Here is a 17043-nt window from a genome sequence, read left to right as displayed (position 1 = left end):
GCCCCGGGCGACTCGGCGGCGCCGGAGCCTGCGGGACTTTCCACGGGACCTTTTGCGGTACGGAGCCGGGGGAGCGGGAAACGGGGGGCGAGACCGCGAGTGGGACGGGCCGGGACACGGGAACCGAAGCTGGACGGAGCTTCCGCTGCGGGGACATGGGAACTGGGGCGGGATGGAGCTCTCCGGGGAGAACACGGGGGCCGGGGCAGGATGGAGACCCCAGGTGAGGCCGGGGTCGAGGGCTGAGCTGAGCAGGGCCAGGTGGACCCTTATGGATGCCTGGGCACTGTCCGAACAGCTTGGGGACTCATGACCTGAGACTGAGGTGCCGGGTGGGTTCCCAGGCTTTGAGGAGGGGGCTCCCACCGGCTCCGAACCCCCCCATGCTGCCCACACCGAGCTCCTGGCTGTTGCCGAGGTGAGCACGGGCCCAGCGGTGAGGATGATTTTGGGAAGCAGCTGCATCGCTTCGGATGGGCATTTCCGACGAGAACCCGCTGTGGTTTCAGTGATTCACTCGCACCGGAGTCATGGGACACCCACCCATAGATGTCCCCGCTCCTCCCGCTCTTGGTGACAGCGTCCGTGCTCCCGTGGTGGGCTGGAGTGGGCACTGACTGGGGACACTGCTCCAGCTGGGAGATACCTCGGTGGGAAGCTGGGAAGAGGTGGGAGCACAGGTGGGGTTTGTGTTGGATGCGAGAGCTGTGCCTTGACTCAGATATTCCATGAGGTGAGGAAGTCTGAAAACTCCAAACCCAAATAACTCACGGGCCAAATCAAACCCCTGTGACAGCACCTTTCCTGGCAGCGCCGGGGCTGACGGCACCAGCCCTGAGTCCCTCACTTCGCACACAAGCTTGGGTCCCGGCAGGTGTGTGACAGCCCGTGCCGTGGACGGGTTTTCCCTAAGGCTGCGCTTTTCCGTGTCCCAGCAGTTTGGACATGTCAGGCGCTCCGTCCCCATTCCCAGCCCGCAGGGTCCGTGTGCTTGGCAATTCCCTCTCCTCCACTGTCCGAGGTCAAACCCTGTTTGCGTGGGGTCGGCATGTGGGACCTGCGGGCTTTGGCAGGTGCCTGTGGAATTTCTTGCAGAGACGGCGATGGCAGGAAGGTCAGCAAAGAGGAGAAACTGTCAGCTCCTGTGTCCCCCAGGGCTGCACTGGCCCTTCTGGCTGTCCCCCAAGGGCTGCAGCATCCCTGCTGTGTGTCCCCCAAGGGCCGCACTGTCCCCACTCGGTGTACCCCACGGCTGCACTGGCCCTTCTGGTTTCCCCCAGGGCTGCACCAGCCCCACTTGGTGCCCCCCAGGCTGGCAGGGAGAAGGGGCCGCTGCCTGAACCCCCTCCCTGTCCCTGCAGTGTTTCGAGGCCGTTTGCCACCGTCATCCCCCGTGCTCAGGGGAGCACCGCGTGGCTGCCAGGACCTGCCGCCTCATCCGAGCCCTTTTCCCGGCTGGGCCGCCCTCCCGACACGGCCCAGCCTGTCACTGTGGCTTGTCGCACAGAGTATCAGCCCAGCACAAAATGATACGTTTCCCGCTGCTTTTTTTTGTCCCGGGAAGGCTGTGCTCCCCGCAGGAGGGGAGCTGTGCTGAGCCCTAACGCTGCTGGGTTTCGCCGGAGGGTTTTTGGTGGAAAGCGAGGCTGGGGGAGTGCCTGAGGTCAGTCACCTGTCCGTGTCCCGGACGCGGTGACACGGTACAGCGCTCTGCTGGCCGCGCTGACAGCACGTCTCTCCTTCATCTCCACGTCCCTCCGGGCAACCTAAACCCGTAATTTCTTGTTCCAGCGCCGCTCCTGCCCCGCCGCGGGCTGCAGCCCCGCCCCGTGCCGCTCCCCGGATCGGGGTCCCACCGAACCCCCCCGGGTTGTGGACCAGCAGCATCATCCCTGGCCCCGCTCCCAGCCCTGCTGCGGTGGCAGCTCCTGCTGCCTCTGGGCGCTTCCCTGGATGCGGGGAGTATCCCGAGGAATGTTTTCTTTCCTTGGGCGGCAGATCGCGGCGCACAGGGTCTGCTCTGTGCCCTGTCCTGGGCTGCACCCCGGCTGACCGCAGCGGGGCCGGGCTCGCCCTCGCCCAGCACGGCAGCGCAGCAGCCGGAGGGGCCCCGCAGACCCGAGGGGTCCCCGCAGAGGGTAGGTGGGTGCCGAGGAGAGCCGGGACAAGGGCAGGACCGTCCGGGAGATTCTGAGCAGCAGGCGATCCCGCCGGCCCCAGCCTCTGCCAGGGTGGGTGTGGGACCTGTCCCTCCGCGGGGCTCGGTGCCCCGGGGAGAGGATGGGGAGGGACTTGTGGGGGTGACACGCGGTTTTCCTCCGCCAGGTCTGCTCTCGTGGAAGGAGCCGGGGGTCCCAGCCAGGCAGGCCGGTCAGTCGTGCCCGTCCCTCCGGGCACGGAGCATGGCAGACACCGAAGATGCCCCGCGCGATGCCGGGGAGGGCGCGGGGGAGGACGGCTCCCTGCAGAACGAATCCTTCCCGCTCTCCTCTCTGGCCAACCTGTTCGAGAGCGAGGACACCCCGAGCCCCGCCGAGGCAGCCCGGGGTCCGCCCGGCGCCGGGGATGGAAAGCAAAACCTCCGCATGAAGTTCCACGGGGCCTTTCGGAAAGGCGCCCCGAAGCCCATGGAGCTGCTGGAGGCCACCATCTACGAGTCGCCCGTGGTCCCCGCGCCCAAGAAAGCCCCAATGGACTCCCTCTTCGACTACGGCACCTACCGCCACCACCCCAGCGAGCAGAAGCGCTGGCGCAGGAGGGTCGCGGAGTGAGTACGGGACCCCCGCGCCCCCCCGGTGCGGCGGAGGGTGCTGGGGTGGGGGCACCCCGGTGGGGATGGGGATGTTCAGCAGCAGGGACGTGGGCACACCCTCGAGCGGCACTTCGGGGTGCTTTGGGCGGGGGTGCGGCGCACAGGGAGCAGCTCCCGGCGGCAGCGCTGGCCCGTGCCGTGCCGTGCCGTGCCGTGCCGTGGTGGGGGTCCGCAGCCCCCGGTACCGCGCGGCCGGAGCGCGCTCCCCTTCCCCCTTATGGGCGCCATGAAAGAGGCTCTGTGCGCCCGGCCGCTCCCCTGGCCGGTGCGGCCGTCTGGCTGCGGCATGAAAGGGCTTTTCAGGAGGGCCTCCGCCCTGCCCGCGCCAGGAAACCGGAGCCGGGGGGGGCGAACCCGCGGCCGGACGCACAATGCCCCTCTGTGCCGGGCACCTGGGGCCGCCCGCCAGTGTCCCCACCCAGGGGTGCAACCGGCTTAGGAGAGCGGGATGTTCTCCCGTGGAGGCGGGTGGAGGGGGCCAGGATGTCCCATGAGCCATGAGATTGGACCTCCCCGGCTGGGACAGCCGCCGTCCGTCCTGCACCCGTTCCCGGTGTCCCCATCCCCGGTGCCCCCATTCCCGGCTCCCAGAGCTGTCCCCGGTCCATCCCCCGCTGCTGCCGACTGCTCCGACCGGTCTGGCTTCACCCGTGCTGCCGGAGCGTGACCAAGCCTGCGGCCCGTCCCTCCCGGGGGGCAGAGCTCGGGGCCCCAAGCGCTGCAGCCCCTGGCTGGGAGCTGGCACAGCACCGGGAGCACCGGGCTGCTGTGGATGGCGAGGCTGCCCTGGCCTCACAGCGAGGTGTCCCCACGTTGCCTGTCCCCAGTGGCTGAGCACCCTCAAGCTCGTCGCACAGGTGGGGGAAGCCGAGAAAGCGGCTCCTGTTCCCAGCGCTGGCGTTTCTCCCGCAGGAAGCAGCCCCCGGCCGCGAAGGGCCCGGCTCCCGACCCACCCCCCGTCCTCAAGGTCTTCAACAGACCCATCCTCTTCGACATCGTCTCCCGGGGGTCCCCGGCCGGCCTGGATGGGCTCCTCTCCTTCCTGCTCACTCACAAGAAGCGCCTCACAGACGAGGAGTTCCGAGGTGAGGACCTGGGTGCTCCTTGCGCTGGTGCCGGGGCTGTGCCGTGACCCCTGGCCATCCCTCCATTCCTGTGGGATGGGGATGCACAGCTCTGGCACGGGGAGCCAGGGGCCTCAGGGGTTTGCCGTGGGCCCCCCCCTCAGCACCTTCCACTCGCAGAACCTTCCACGGGAAAGACCTGCCTGCCCAAAGCCCTGCTCAACCTGAGCGGGGGCAAGAACGACACCATCCCCGTCCTGCTGGACATCGCCGAGAAGACGGGGAACATGCGGGAGTTCATCAACTCGCCCTTCAGGGACGTCTACTACCGAGGTAGGGGCCGTGGGGGACACTGGGGTGGTTCAGGGAGCAGCGGAGGGACCTGGGCACGGCGGTGTCTGACGGGCGGCGGTGTCGCAGGTCAGACAGCGCTGCACATCGCCATCGAGCGCCGCTGCAAGCACTACGTGGAGCTGCTGGTGGAGAAGGGAGCGGATGTCCATGCCCAGGCCCGCGGCCGCTTCTTCCAGCCCAAGAGCGAGGGCGGGTATTTCTACTTCGGTGAGCGGCGAGGGAGCCGGGGAGGGGGAGAAATGCACCCCGAGATGTCCCCACGGCGGGGGAAGGGGGTGACAGGAGCCCCGCTGTGGTCCCCGCAGGTGAGCTGCCCCTCTCGCTGGCCGCCTGCACCAACCAGCCGCACATCGTGCACTACCTGACGGAGAACGGGCACAAGCAGGCGGACCTGCGGCGCCAGGACTCCCGCGGCAACACCGTGCTGCACGCCCTGGTGGCCATCGCCGACAACACCCGCGAGAACACCAAGTTTGTCACCAAGATGTACGACCTGCTCCTCGTCAAGTGCGCCAAGCTCTTCCCCGACACCAACCTGGAGGCGCTGCTCAACAACGACGGCCTCTCCCCGCTCATGATGGCAGCCAAGACCGGCAAGATCGGGGTACGGTGTCCCCTGGCGTCGGGGGACGGCTCCCTGCCATCCCTGCTGAGCCCTGTCACACTCAGTGCGTGCACGGCTTCTCTCTGCAGATGCTGGTGGACACCTGGATGTGCAGCCTGTTAACCTGGCTAATTAACACCCCTTTGCATTCTGGCCCTTTCCTAATTAACTCCTCACACGGCCCATCTTCTCCCCTGATCTGCCCTTGGCCTCTGGTGGGGCAGGCAGGGGAGACATCAAAAATGCAAAAGCTGCAGCATCCTGGAGGGCTGCGACGGTGTCTTTGCGTCAGCCCAGGAGCGCCCGGGAGCATCCTGAGCCCGCTGGGGTGCAGGGGGTGGGTTGGGGGATGCACCCAGGGTGGGCTGGCAGGAGGGCAGGGTGCCCCAGGCCGGTGGGGCCAGGTCTGTGGGTAGCACTCTTCCCCCCGGCAGATCTTCCAGCACATCATCCGGCGGGAGATCACGGACGAGGACGTGCGGCACCTCTCCCGGAAATTCAAGGACTGGGCGTACGGCCCCGTCTACTCCTCCCTGTACGACCTCTCCTCGCTGGACACCTGCGGGGAGGAGGTGTCCGTGCTGGAGATCCTCGTCTACAACAGCAAGATCGAGGTGTGCAGGGGCTGGGGGGGGACTCAGAGGGGTCTGGAGGGGACCGGGTGGCCCTGTCCCCTCTGTCAGCCCCGATGTGCCACCAGAACCGCCACGAGATGCTGGCCGTGGAGCCCATCAACGAGCTGCTGAGGGACAAGTGGCGCAAGTTTGGGGCCGTCTCCTTCTACATCAGCGTGGTCTCCTACCTCAGCGCCATGATCATCTTCACCCTCGTCGCCTACTACCGCCCCATGGAAGGCCCCGTGAGTCCCAGCGCTGGCACAGCCCCATGGGGCAGCTCTGCCTGGCAGGGGGGGTCTGGCAGGGCTCTGTCCCCAGGGGATGGGGGAGCAGCTCAGCCCTGTGCTCTCCCCACAGCCGCCCTACCCCTACACCAGCACCGCCGACTACCTGCGCCTGGCCGGGGAGATCATCACCCTCCTCACTGGAATCCTCTTCTTCTGCACAAACGTCAGTGTGGCGAGGCAGGGGGACCACCAAACTCTTTGGGGTCTCCAGGAGTGACAGCCCCATCCCCTGATGCATCCACCACTGCCACAGTGTCCCCAGACACGGGGACCCTGCCACTGAGACCCTCCAAACTCTGCCTCTGCCCCACAGATCAAAGACCTGTTCATGAAGAAGTGCCCGGGTGTGAACTCCTTCTTCATAGATGGCTCCTTCCAGCTGCTCTAGTACGTATGGAACCCCCAGGGCCACCACGAGCCACTGCCCGCCCTGGGCTTGTGGGTGCAGGGTCTGACCCCAACTCTCCTCCAGCTTCATCTACTCGGTGCTGGTGATTGTCACGGCGGGGCTGTACCTGGGTGGCATCGAGGCCTACCTGGCTGTCATGGTCTTTGCGCTGGTGCTGGGCTGGATGAACGCCCTGTACTTCACCCGCGGGCTCAAGCTGACGGGGACCTACAGCATCATGATCCAGAAGGTCTGGTGGGGTCGTGGGTCCTGTCCTTCTCCAGGGGTGATGCTCCCGTGGAAGTGCAGCCCAAAGAGGTTCCTCCAGGCTTTGTGAAGGGTTCCTGTGGCTCTCCAGTGCCCTGCTCCCAGCCCAGCCGTGCCGGCAGCACAGCTTGGTGATGATGCCATGGTCCAGCACACCTCACCCTTCTCTCCATCACTTTCAGATCCTCTTCAAAGACTTGTTCCGCTTCCTCCTGGTCTACCTGCTCTTCATGATCGGCTACGCCTCAGGTAACCAGCCCTGGCTGGGGGAAGGACGAGCCCTGTGGCTCAGCATGGCTGGGCAGGGGGCTGCAGACCCCCGGCTCCATCCCACCTGCCCGCAGGCTCAGCCTTGGCCTCCTCCCGTGGTGGAGAAGGTCTCAGCCAGCACAGAGCCACACCGGGGCCCACTGTGGATCCTGTCCTTGCCATTGCCCCTGCGGACTCGCTGTCCCTGTCCCTTCTCCCCCAGCCCTGGTGTCCCTCCTCAACCCGTGTCCCAGCAGTGAGTCCTGCAGCGAGAAGTCCAACTGCACAGTGCCCACCTACCCATCCTGCCGGGACAGCCAGACCTTCAGCACCTTCCTGCTCGACCTCTTCAAGCTCACCATCGGCATGGGCGACCTGGAGATGCTCGAGAGCGCCAAGTACCCCGGCGTCTTCATCATCCTCCTCGTCACTTACATCATCCTCACCTTTGTGCTCCTCCTCAACATGCTCATCGCCCTCATGGGAGAGACCGTGGGCCAGGTCTCCAAGGAGAGCAAACACATCTGGAAGCTGCAGGTGCCGCGCTGGGGGCGGTGGGGCAGGGGCTCCAGGGGCTGCCTGTGCCTGGGGGGCTGCAGCATCGAGGCATCCCGAGCTCCACGGGCACGGCACCTCCGTGCTCAAGCAGTCCCTGGTGTCCCTGGCAGTGGGCCACCACCATCCTGGACATCGAGCGCTCCTTCCCGGTGTTCCTGCGGAAAGCCTTCCGCTCGGGGGAGATGGTCACTGTGGGCAAGGGCACGGACGGGACCCCCGACCGCCGCTGGTGCTTCAGGTAAAGGTGGGCGCCCTCGGAGGCTGGGGAGCAGCTGAGCCTCTCCCAGCAGAGCCAGCAGGATTTTGGGGGGGGGTCTGGCACCGTGCACTCGTTTGCTGGGTGCTTTGTACTGACCTGGAGGCAGCTGGCATTGCCGGTGGGCGCCGGAGCTCCCGCCCTGCTTCCCGGGCACTCCGTGCAGCCCCTGCGGCTCTGACCTTCCCCACAGGGTGGACGAGGTGAACTGGTCCCACTGGAACCAGAACCTGGGCATCATCAGTGAGGACCCGGGCAAGAGTGACACCTACCAGTACTACGGCTTCTCGCACACCGTGGGCCGGCTGCGGAGAGGTGAGCGCCGCGCTGTGGGCCGGGGGCATCCCTCGGGATGCTGCTTGCAGGCTCTGATGAACCCCGGGAGCGGATATCTGGGGGTCTGGGGGGCAGCCATAAGGCTCCGGGCTCCGCGCACCTCCCACCCTCTCCACAGATCGGTGGTCGACGGTGGTGCCGCGCGTGGTGGAGCTGAACAAGAGCTGCCCGCCGGAGGAGGTGGTGGTGCCCCTGGGGACCATGGGCACAGCGGAGCCGCGGGAGCGGCGGCACGGCCATGCCCCGAGCTCCCCGCTCTAGCCCGGCAGCGCCGGCCGCTGATGGACTCTGCCCCCGGAGCGGCTCCGGAATCACGGCTGAGCTGGATGGTGCTTGTCCGCTCCTCAGGGATTCGCGCAGCCTCTGCCCCTCCGGCAGCCGCGGGTGTCCAGCCCGGATCGGGGGGTCTGGCCGTGCCCCGGCGCTGCCGGCTGTCCCGGCTCTCACCGGCCAGCTCCGGTGCCACCGCTTCGCTTTGCTGTGCCGGGGCCGTGCCGTGCCGGGAGCCTCGGCCCGGGCTCAGGCCGATGGTTTTGCCGCGGAGTTTTGCACAAGATTCCTACGATTATTTATTCGGTAATAAAGACTGACCCGCCACCGCCGCGTCCTCCCAGTGCTGAGTGACTCCGGGGTGGGGAGAGCCAGGCTGTGGAGCGGAGGAGCTGCCCGCTCCCTGGCCGGGCCGTGCCAAACCATGCCGAGCCATGCCAAACCTTGCCAGACCATGCCAAGCCATGCCAGACCATGCCAAACCATGCCGAGCCATGCCAAACCTTGCCAGACCATGCTGAGCCATGCCGTGCCTTCGGGCATGGTCACCTGTCATGCCGGGCTCAGGTGCAGTGCATGGTTGTGATGCACAGGTGCGGTGCGGGGATGCAATGCACAGGTGCAGTACATGGATACAATGCACAGGTGCAGTACATGGATACGATGCACAGGTGCAGTACATGGATACAATGCACAGGTGCAGTATATGGATGCAGTGCACAGGTGTGGTTCAGGGAGGATGCGGTGCACAGGTGCGGTGCAGGGATACAATGCACAGGTGCGGTGCAGGGACGCGGTGCACAGGTGCAGTACATGGATACAATGCACAGGTGCGGTGCAGGGATGCGGTGCACAGGTGCAGTACATGGATACGATGCACAGGTGCGGTGCAGGGACGCGGCGCACGGCCGCAGTGCGAGGCGGCCCCACGCGAGGGCAGCACACACCGCGCCATGCGGGACCGGCCCCGGCGGGCGCGGAGAGCCCGCGCCGGGCCTGAGCCCGCACCCCGAGCGCAGGGGTGGTGCCGCTACCGGGCCGGGGGAAAACCAGTGCTTCCATCCCATCCCCATCGCAGCCCTACCCCATCCCGTCCCGTCTCTAGTCCTTCCCCATGGATCCCCATCCCATTCCCCTCCTCACCCCATCCCATCCATCACCCTCCGTAACTCCTTTCCTCCTCATCCTCCGGTTCACCTGCAGTGCCGAGCGTTCCTTTAGCAGCTGGACGTTGTGCAGGTGTGGAGGAGCGCTTTGGGTGGGCACCAGCGGCAGGGTGACACGGTGACACTGACAGAGACCCCGGCCAGGGCCCTGGGGACAGCCCAGCTCTCTCAGCAAAAGCTTTATCAGCAGAGGGGACTTTTCATCTTCCAACTTGATGAGTCGCCGTCAGCGTTAACGGCGCCGTCTCTGTTTAAATGTGATTTACATACATCTCTCATATTGTGGTTTAAGTATTTCCCCAGGGTGAGGGATGAATATGTTTCATTATCGCTCCTTGGGAGAGGCGGAGGTGGCGGCTCCTGCTTCATAATCGAATGAGGAGCTGAGCTGCTCCGCTTCTAGGCCGGTTCTTGGGTGAAAACAATAAACTTGGCTTTTACTCGACTGGGTGGCCAAAATGTGGCTTTTACTCCGCAGTGGGCAGCCCTGGCTGGGCCGTGTGTGGGGCTGGGAAGCCCTGGAACAGGACTCAGCCACCCAACGTGCCGGAGATGGGCTCAGCACCGTGGCTGCCCCCAGCTGCTGCACCAGAGATGGGATTTTCCAGTAAAATGAGATATAAACCAATTTTCTCCCCTCCCGTGCAGTTCTTGGTGCCCCAAAGCCAAGAGGCCACATGTCAGTGGGCTTTAAAAAGATTTGGGGTGTAGGAGGGGCAGCTGTCACCAAGCCCCCGCATCATCACGGCACCCTGCGGTGGCTCTGTGAGGACGGGGACACCACAGCCACCACGGTGACATCCCGGCACAGGACGGCTCTGCCACCTTCAGGGATTGACTTTGGCCCTTTTACTGCCTGCCCCAGCCAGCCTTGAGCTGTTTCACCCTCGGCTGTGGTGCTGGGGGCACCCCAGGGGCTGGTGAACAGGGGGTTGCTCCCCCCCGGCCCCCTCCCACCCCTCCCTGCGCCGCCCTGCCAGCGATGACAAACCCAACAAAGGGAAGAGAAAAGCGCTTGTCATCCAGAATGCGGAGCGTGGAAGCAAATTTATTTTTAGATAAATCTAAAGCTTAATTTGTGAAGCTAATATCAATCAAAATGAGAGATGGGGGAATTTTTTTTTTTTTTTTTTTTTGAGTCCTTTTGCAGCCGTGCAATTTATACTGCCTGTCTCTCCTCCTCGCTCCCAAAGAGCTGAGGCGGCCGCTAAGTTTAATATCAGCCTCATGCACACCTGCCTGAGAAATCTGTATTGCTGGTGGTGTTGTTATTGGGACTATCTGAATAGGAAGATATTAGTAGGCCGGGAGCAGCATCGTTTCCTTCAGTGTGCTCCCACAGCGCTCGTGGAATGGGAGGGCAATGGGTCCGTCCTCGGTGCTGGGATGTTCCTCAGGTGTCCCTGCCTGTCCTAGGGTAACTTTATGATGCCTGTATCCCCAATGGTCTGTTCTGTTTGTGCTGTATATTGAGTCCTGTGCCTTTAAGACTGGTTCTAAGAGCAAGGAGAAGCGCGGAGTTTGTTTTGAGAAAACTGCCTGACTCCTCCACATTCTTCTCCAGACGGGGTGTTCGGTGGAGGCTTGGAGATACTGCAGGACAGAGATTTTTTCTTTGCTTTTAGTTAGTTTCAGCTAGCTAGGGCAGAGAATTTCCCTGGACTGTTTTTTTCCTTTTTCTTGGAATTGTTTAAACCTGCTCTGGACTGAAAACCCAGGGGAGCACTGGGGGCTGCACCTGCGGCCCACCGGGGCCTGGACCTCGGCATTTTCCAGCAGCGCCGGAGGGACTGGGACTGAGGAGAGACTGAGAGAGAGCCGAGCTACACCCACGGCAAGGACTTTCTCAATTTGCCATCTCACTTCAGAAGGAGAGGTTTTATTGTTTCTTACTATTCATTCTTTATACTTGTATGCACTTCATTTTTTTAGTAAAATAGTTTTTTCCACTTTTCTCCAAAGAGGGTTTTGGGTTTTTTTCCGGACCGGTTGGAGGGAGGGGCCACTTGGGTTTGCTTCCTTAGAGGGATCCTATACAGGGGTTTTCTCCCAAATTTGTCCCAAACCAGGACACTGCCCCATCTCCCACCGGTGTCTGTGCACATTTTGGGTCCCCACGTGCTCACCTGCACCTGGCGCTGCGGCAGCCCTGGCTGGAGGCAGGTGCCCATCAAGGAGGAACCCATTTCTTTTGCGTTCCACGGCTGAAGCCTCCCCGTGCCCAGCGAGATCCTCCTGCCGAGGAGCGATCCGAGGGGAGAATTAACCTGCTAAATAATAAAAACACCCCCCCCCCCCGCACACCTCCTAATGAAATGTAATGACTTGGAGACCTGCAAGATGGATCGCGCCGTCGCTCCCAGCCGCTCGCCCTGATTTATGGCGAGCCGGGAAATCTGATGGAGGCAGAGCTAATGAATCCTCCTCCCACGGGCACCGCTGACGGAGCAAAGTTTCTCCTGGAGCCCCCAGCATGGCTCCGTGCACCCCGGCCTTTGTAGAGCCCCCCTTTGGTGCGTGGGGGTCCCCAAGGAGGGGCTGCCCTGCACAGAGGGACCCCCAGCAGCCCCGCCGTGCTCCAGCCTCACGTTCCTTTGATGTGGCGTCTTTTTAATGACAAGGATCTGAGCAAAGATCTTCCTCCAGACGGACTAATTTTAAGGAGCAGGCAGGCAGTGGAACCCCCCCCCATCAGTAACATTAACCTCTGTGAAAATTTCCTTTTGTCCCAATTTCTCTTTGTTCCCTGGATGGGCTGTCACGGTGACGGAGCGGTCCCCTCCCGGCGTGCCATAAATACCGGTGAGTGAGGAAACCAGACAAATGGAGCTGCCAGCCCCGGCCTGTGTCCACATCACCATACCTGTCCTTGTCCCCATCCCATCCCATCCCATCCCATCCCATCCCATCCCATCCCATCCCATCCCATCCCATCCCACCCCATCCCATCCCATCCCATCCCATCCCATCCCATCCCATCCCTGTACCCTCTTGGTCATGCACAGAAGGCAGCTGACCCTCTGCCACCCTCAGTCCCCTCCCTGGCTGGGATAAGGTCACACCATGGGGCAGGGAAGCAGAGGGGGGATGCATCCACAGCCGGGAGCTGTTGGGGATTCAGCCCCATTATCCCGCTCCAACCAACCCATTGCTGCTGCCGGGGTTGGATTTCAGAGTGACAGGGCCGCCAGAGAGCCCCCATCCCACCTGGGCACCGGGAATGCCCCTTCCATGGGGAAACCCAGTGGGAAACCGGCCGCGGGTGAGGGATGGCAGCGGAGATGCCACCTCCTGCGCCGGTGGCGGGATGGGGACGCGGTGCCTGGGCCTGGCACCCGCTGCCCACGAGGGACAGGCGTCCCATGGGTGCACGTGAGGCCACAGCCCTAATCCCAGGGATTTGTGCCATGTGCTGCCCCTTGGGTGTGAGGCAGAGACTGGTGCCGGCCGGATTAATGGCTCAGCATCGTTAACAGGTTATTTATGGGTGCTGTTCTGTGCCCTAAAAATCTCCTGGAGCAGGGGGTGGGGTGTCCCAGCTCCGGGGGAACCCAGGGGAGGCCACAGCAAAGCAAAGAGACTCCAGAGCACACATCCAGCGAGATCCTGGTTTTACTTTGGGAAAAACACCATCCTGACACACGGCTTTGCGGGTTTTGTGTTTGGTTTTTTTTTTTTTTTTCTTTTTTTCTTTTTTTCTTTTTTTTTTTTTTTCATTTTGTTTTCTCGTTTTTAAAACAATATAGTGCAGCCAGCACTTCTCACAGTAGAATATAATGGTCAATTTTAGTATAAAAAAAAAACATTCTCAGAGATTTGTAAATGCACTTAGTGCTTGAACAGGCTTTCAGGGATACAGTACCTCTTTTCTGAGCACAATCACCTTGGGTTTCATCGGGATATTATTCTTCTTTTACCTTTAAACATCAAAACACTTTGTATTTCGTGGTGAGGAGCCTTTTGTAAATGAACAAATCTATTAAACGCAGAATTACACGGAGTGAAAAACGGACCATAATGAGCATTTTGGAATTGTTTGGGGTTTTGTTTTTTTTTTAAAAAAAAAGAAAAAGATAAGAGGAAAAAAAAAAAAGGAGGTATGTGAGCGCCTCGGTACCGCGACCCAGAACCAAGGTAGAACTGACAGTAAGGGGGGAAATAAAACAGCCTGGAAGTGTGAGAGCCGGGGGGGTTCCTGGGAGAGAGAGGCTGAGAGGGTCCTGAACCTCCTGATAGGAGCCGTGGCCTCTGTGGGGCCGGGCAAGAGGAGGAGGACGAGGAGGAAGAGGGGGTGGGAGGAGACTCTGTAGCAGCCAACACGTAAATGTACAGCCTAGTCAACTAAAAAAAAAAAAAAAAAAAAAAAAAAAAATTAAAAAAAAAAAATTCTGTTCAAGTTTTCAAGTGTTTTTTTTTAAATAGCCTCCAGACTGTCCCCAGTTATTAGCTTTAATCAAAGCAGTGCAAGTTACGGACTTCAGCTACAGGTCAGGCGCCGGCTCCCTGCGGCCACGCACCGGCCGCACGCCGGGCTGGGACCGGCCACCACTGGGCTGGCACCGGCCACCACGGAGCCTCCCGGCCACTGCCGTGCCAGGACCGGCCGCTGTGGAGCCTCCTGGACAGCTGCCAGGTCAGCACCGGCCACCACGGAGCCTCCCGGCCACGACACCGGGCTGGGACCCACCCTGGAGCCTCCCGGCCGGCCACGACACCGGGGCTCTGCCAGCGCAGCAGAGCCTCCCCTCCCTGGATAGCAGCAACTCGTAGCAATTCCCTGTTCACATTCGTGGAGATAAAATGATTTCTGAGCTATATAGACAAGCGGTCCTTCGGCCTCGGCTTCCAGCTGGTCGCGGGCGTTTCCAGTCTGGGGACCCCGGTGCAACGCCAGTGTCCCGGGAGCCCTTTGGCAGCCGACCCCGCGTCCCCCTCCCTGTCCCCCCGCCCTCGCCGCCGCGGTCCGGTAGCGGCGGCTCGCGCCAAAGTCCTCGCCCTGGGTTTGGGAAGAGCAGCATCGTTCCCTTATCTGTAGACGGGCAGGCGGATGTGGGCGTGCTGGTGGTCCAAGAGCCTCGGCACGGACACGGTCTCGTAGCCCTTGCCCAGCATCTGCTCCTTGATGCAGGGCGGGTGGATGTCGTTGATGAGATACTCCAGGGACTGGAGGCTGCTGCTGAGGATGGAGGTATTGCAGAGGCTCTTGCTGGGCAGCCCCTCGGCCGGGGGCACCCCCAGCTCGCGGGGCCCGGCCCCCAGCTCCGGCGGGTTGTAACAGTCGCTGGTGGGGGTCACCAGGATGCTGTTCCAGGGCGGAGCGAAGTACTGCCCCACCGCGAAGTTGCCGTGCATGCAGTTCAAGGGCGACGAGCTCACCTTGTCGCCCGCGCCGCCCAGGCCGTAGGGCCGCGAGGCGCCCGCGCACGTCTCGGGGGATTTGCTGAGGGCCGCCCCGCCGCCGCTGCCCCCCGCGCTGTACATTCGCAGGTGCTGCTGCTGCTGCTGCTGCTTCTGCTGCCACGCCAGGTAGTCCGCGCCCTCGGGGTAAACGCCCGCCTTGGGTCCCAGGGCGGCGGCCGGGTTGGAGCCCAGCGCCAGCTCGGCGCCCTTGCGGCACTCGGGCAGCACGGTGCCGCCGTAGCCCGGCCCGAAGGCGCCGTGCTTGGCCGGGCTGGGGTGGGCGGCCACGACGGCCGGGCAGCCGGGCTGGGCGCCCTGCGCCTGGCACTGCTGATTGATCTGGTAGATGATGCTCTGGATGGAGGGCAGGTTGGAGGGCGGCAGCGCCAGGCCCCTGCCCGCCAGCGGCAGCACCGAGGCCGCCACCGTCACGTTGGGGGGAACGGGACCCTCCAGCTGCTTCTGGCCGCCGTGGTAGCTCAGCTGCCCGGCGCAGGAGGGACCTTGAGCTAAAGTGCTTGAGGCGGGGTAGGGAGCGACGCCCACCTGGGCGGGCGAGAGCTTAGTCCGCTTCCCCTCCGAGTTCTTCACCACGCTTTTGCCGGAGGCTTTGACGATGGCCAGCAGCCCCTGGTAGCCGCCGGCGTGCAGGGGGTAGGGGCTGTACCGCTGCCCCGTGGTGTCGTAGCCGTTCACCGTCCGGTTAAGGTGCTTGTGCTGGGGGACCCTGATGTTGGTGGGGAAGATCTTGATGGTCAGCGGGCTGTTGGCCACCTTCTGTGCGTAGGCGTCCAGCTCGGCGGGGCTGGGGTAGCGCGGGGAATGCATGGGGGCCGTCTCGCCTGCGGGAGCAAAGCCTGGGGTGAATCCAGTGCCAGCGGGGTGAGGAGGACCCAGCAGCCCAGCGCCAGCCTCCCCCGGCCGGATCCCACCCGCCCCCGGCAGAAACCGGGTCACGGCACCGAGCCGTCCCCTCCCGCTGACGGGAGCCACTTGTAAGTGGCCTAAAATAAACTCGGTGTGGAGAATGGAAATGTCACTTTACCCAACGGGGGAATCTTTCCCTGAGATTGGATTTAAACTACATTATACAAGCAATTTCATGGGTGCTTTGCGCTGCTACGGGAACCTCACCAAAAATGGAAAAGCATTGCATTTACCAGCCATAAATCAGCAGTTCCTATAATGAGCACAAAAATGTCACTTTTATGCAATTTTACAGATGAACAAAACTGGTGAAATTAACTGTGGTAACCCACTGGAGTCAGCAAAAGCCACTGCAGGAAAAAAAAAATTATATATGTATATAGTTTTGTTCCTTTCAAACTCTTTCCTGAGCAAGTTTCTGCCATTCTGGTGTGAAAACTCATTTGTCGTTCCCATTATACTTTCATTTGGAGTTTATCTTGAGTATCCAATGAGCCACCAACTGTGAAAATGATTAAATCTACAAAATCTATCTAATAGATGGAATAAATTAGGTATTTAAAATCTCCACACACGCGCAGGCACGTGCACGTACACGTCGGCACATGGGAACGACGGCTGGCTCCCAGCTGGTTCCCAAAATTCCCAGCCCTGCCAAGGGATGTCTACGGCACGCTGGGAATGCCAGACCTGGTGCCTGCCCAGAGGGAGGTTTTGCAAGTGAAAGATGGTAAAATTGGGGGGGTTTGGAGAGGCCCAGCCCTGCCAGGCCATGCAGCCCCTCAGTACCTGGAGCACCCTGCTCCCGATTCCACCAGGATCAGCAACCCCTGATGCCGCCATGTCCCGGGTGGCAAGGCCACCATGGAAGAGCTGCACCTCTGGGAACGTCCCACAATCCCTGTGGAGGGATTTGCCAATCCCAACCGCACTCTGAGTGACGCTTCCACGGCTGTGACACAACCGGATGAACCAGGCATTGGTTCAAAGCAGGATTCAGCAGGAGGGACGCACTGGAATCTGTGATTGTCCACATCACCCCCGCTCCCAGCAGCAGAGGTGGGACACAGCAGCGAGGCTGTGGCTGCTCTCCGTGCTCTCCAGCCATGGGTGCTCTCCTTGCTCTCCATCCATGGGTGCTCTCCATGCTCTCCGTGCTCTCCATCAGTGCAGTAATTTCCCAGGCAGGACGCAGCGCCTGCGCCAGCCATTGCCTGCCATTAAGCTGATGTTATGGGCTTTTTACAGGTGTCTTTAAATAGACATTGTTAATAACGAGTGTATTAAGCCAATTAAAACCAGCGCCTTTGAGGAGGATTTAATGGAGCTGCAGGAACACAGGAGGAACAGCACCAGCGGCTCCCTCTGGCAGGACACGTGAGGACGTGTGGCACCAGGACATCCCGGGCACCGACCCTCCGGCCTCTGGGTGCTCCTGCAGAGGCAGCAGGGCAGTGAGGGCACACTGAGGGGGCACGGTGGGCTCTG

General features: G+C 62.1%; 2 protein-coding genes across 2 annotated transcripts in view; one reads left to right on the top strand and one right to left on the bottom strand.

Annotated features, from left to right (window-relative positions):
• Positions 1-7: 7 nt before the first annotated feature.
• On the top strand, positions 8-8077 carry TRPV4 (transient receptor potential cation channel subfamily V member 4). The gene is made up of 16 exons (XM_040080916.1): positions 8-57; positions 2326-2767; positions 3725-3897; positions 4057-4209; positions 4297-4437; positions 4536-4834; positions 5269-5448; positions 5535-5693; positions 5809-5901; positions 6052-6125; positions 6211-6376; positions 6576-6642; positions 6866-7179; positions 7311-7438; positions 7650-7771; positions 7911-8077. Exons 2-16 carry the CDS (start codon positions 2403-2405, stop codon positions 8051-8053), a joined length of 2577 nt encoding a protein of 858 aa, XP_039936850.1. The 5' UTR covers positions 8-57; positions 2326-2402; the 3' UTR covers positions 8054-8077.
• Positions 8078-12959: 4882 nt separating this feature from the next.
• The window catches only part of FAM222A (family with sequence similarity 222 member A), a 28697-nt gene continuing 24613 nt past the window's right edge, over positions 12960-17043 (bottom strand). The window contains exon 3 of the mRNA XM_040081079.2: positions 12960-15470. Coding sequence (XP_039937013.1) covers positions 14254-15470 — 1217 coding nt within the window. The 3' untranslated portion in view covers positions 12960-14253. The remainder of the gene's footprint in view (positions 15471-17043) is intronic.

The sequence above is a fragment of the Hirundo rustica genome, chromosome 17 (genome assembly GCF_015227805.2).
Source record: "Hirundo rustica isolate bHirRus1 chromosome 17, bHirRus1.pri.v3, whole genome shotgun sequence".
In the NCBI taxonomy this organism is placed as follows: Eukaryota; Metazoa; Chordata; class Aves; order Passeriformes; family Hirundinidae; genus Hirundo; species Hirundo rustica.
This window is presented reverse-complemented; position numbering and strand designations above follow the sequence as displayed.

What these genes read in the sequence shown, in the direction of transcription:
- TRPV4 (XM_040080916.1), top strand. Translation starts at nt 2,403, where the DNA reads ATGGCAGACACCGAAGATGCCCCGCGCGATGCCGGGGAGGGCGCGGGG. An exon ending in GGCTCCTTCCAGCTGCTCTA is followed by an intron (nt 6,126 to 6,210) that starts GTACGTATGGAA and finishes ACTCTCCTCCAG; the next exon opens with CTTCATCTACTCGGTGCTGG. An exon ending in GACCGCCGCTGGTGCTTCAG is followed by an intron (nt 7,439 to 7,649) that starts GTAAAGGTGGGC and finishes CCTTCCCCACAG; the next exon opens with GGTGGACGAGGTGAACTGGT.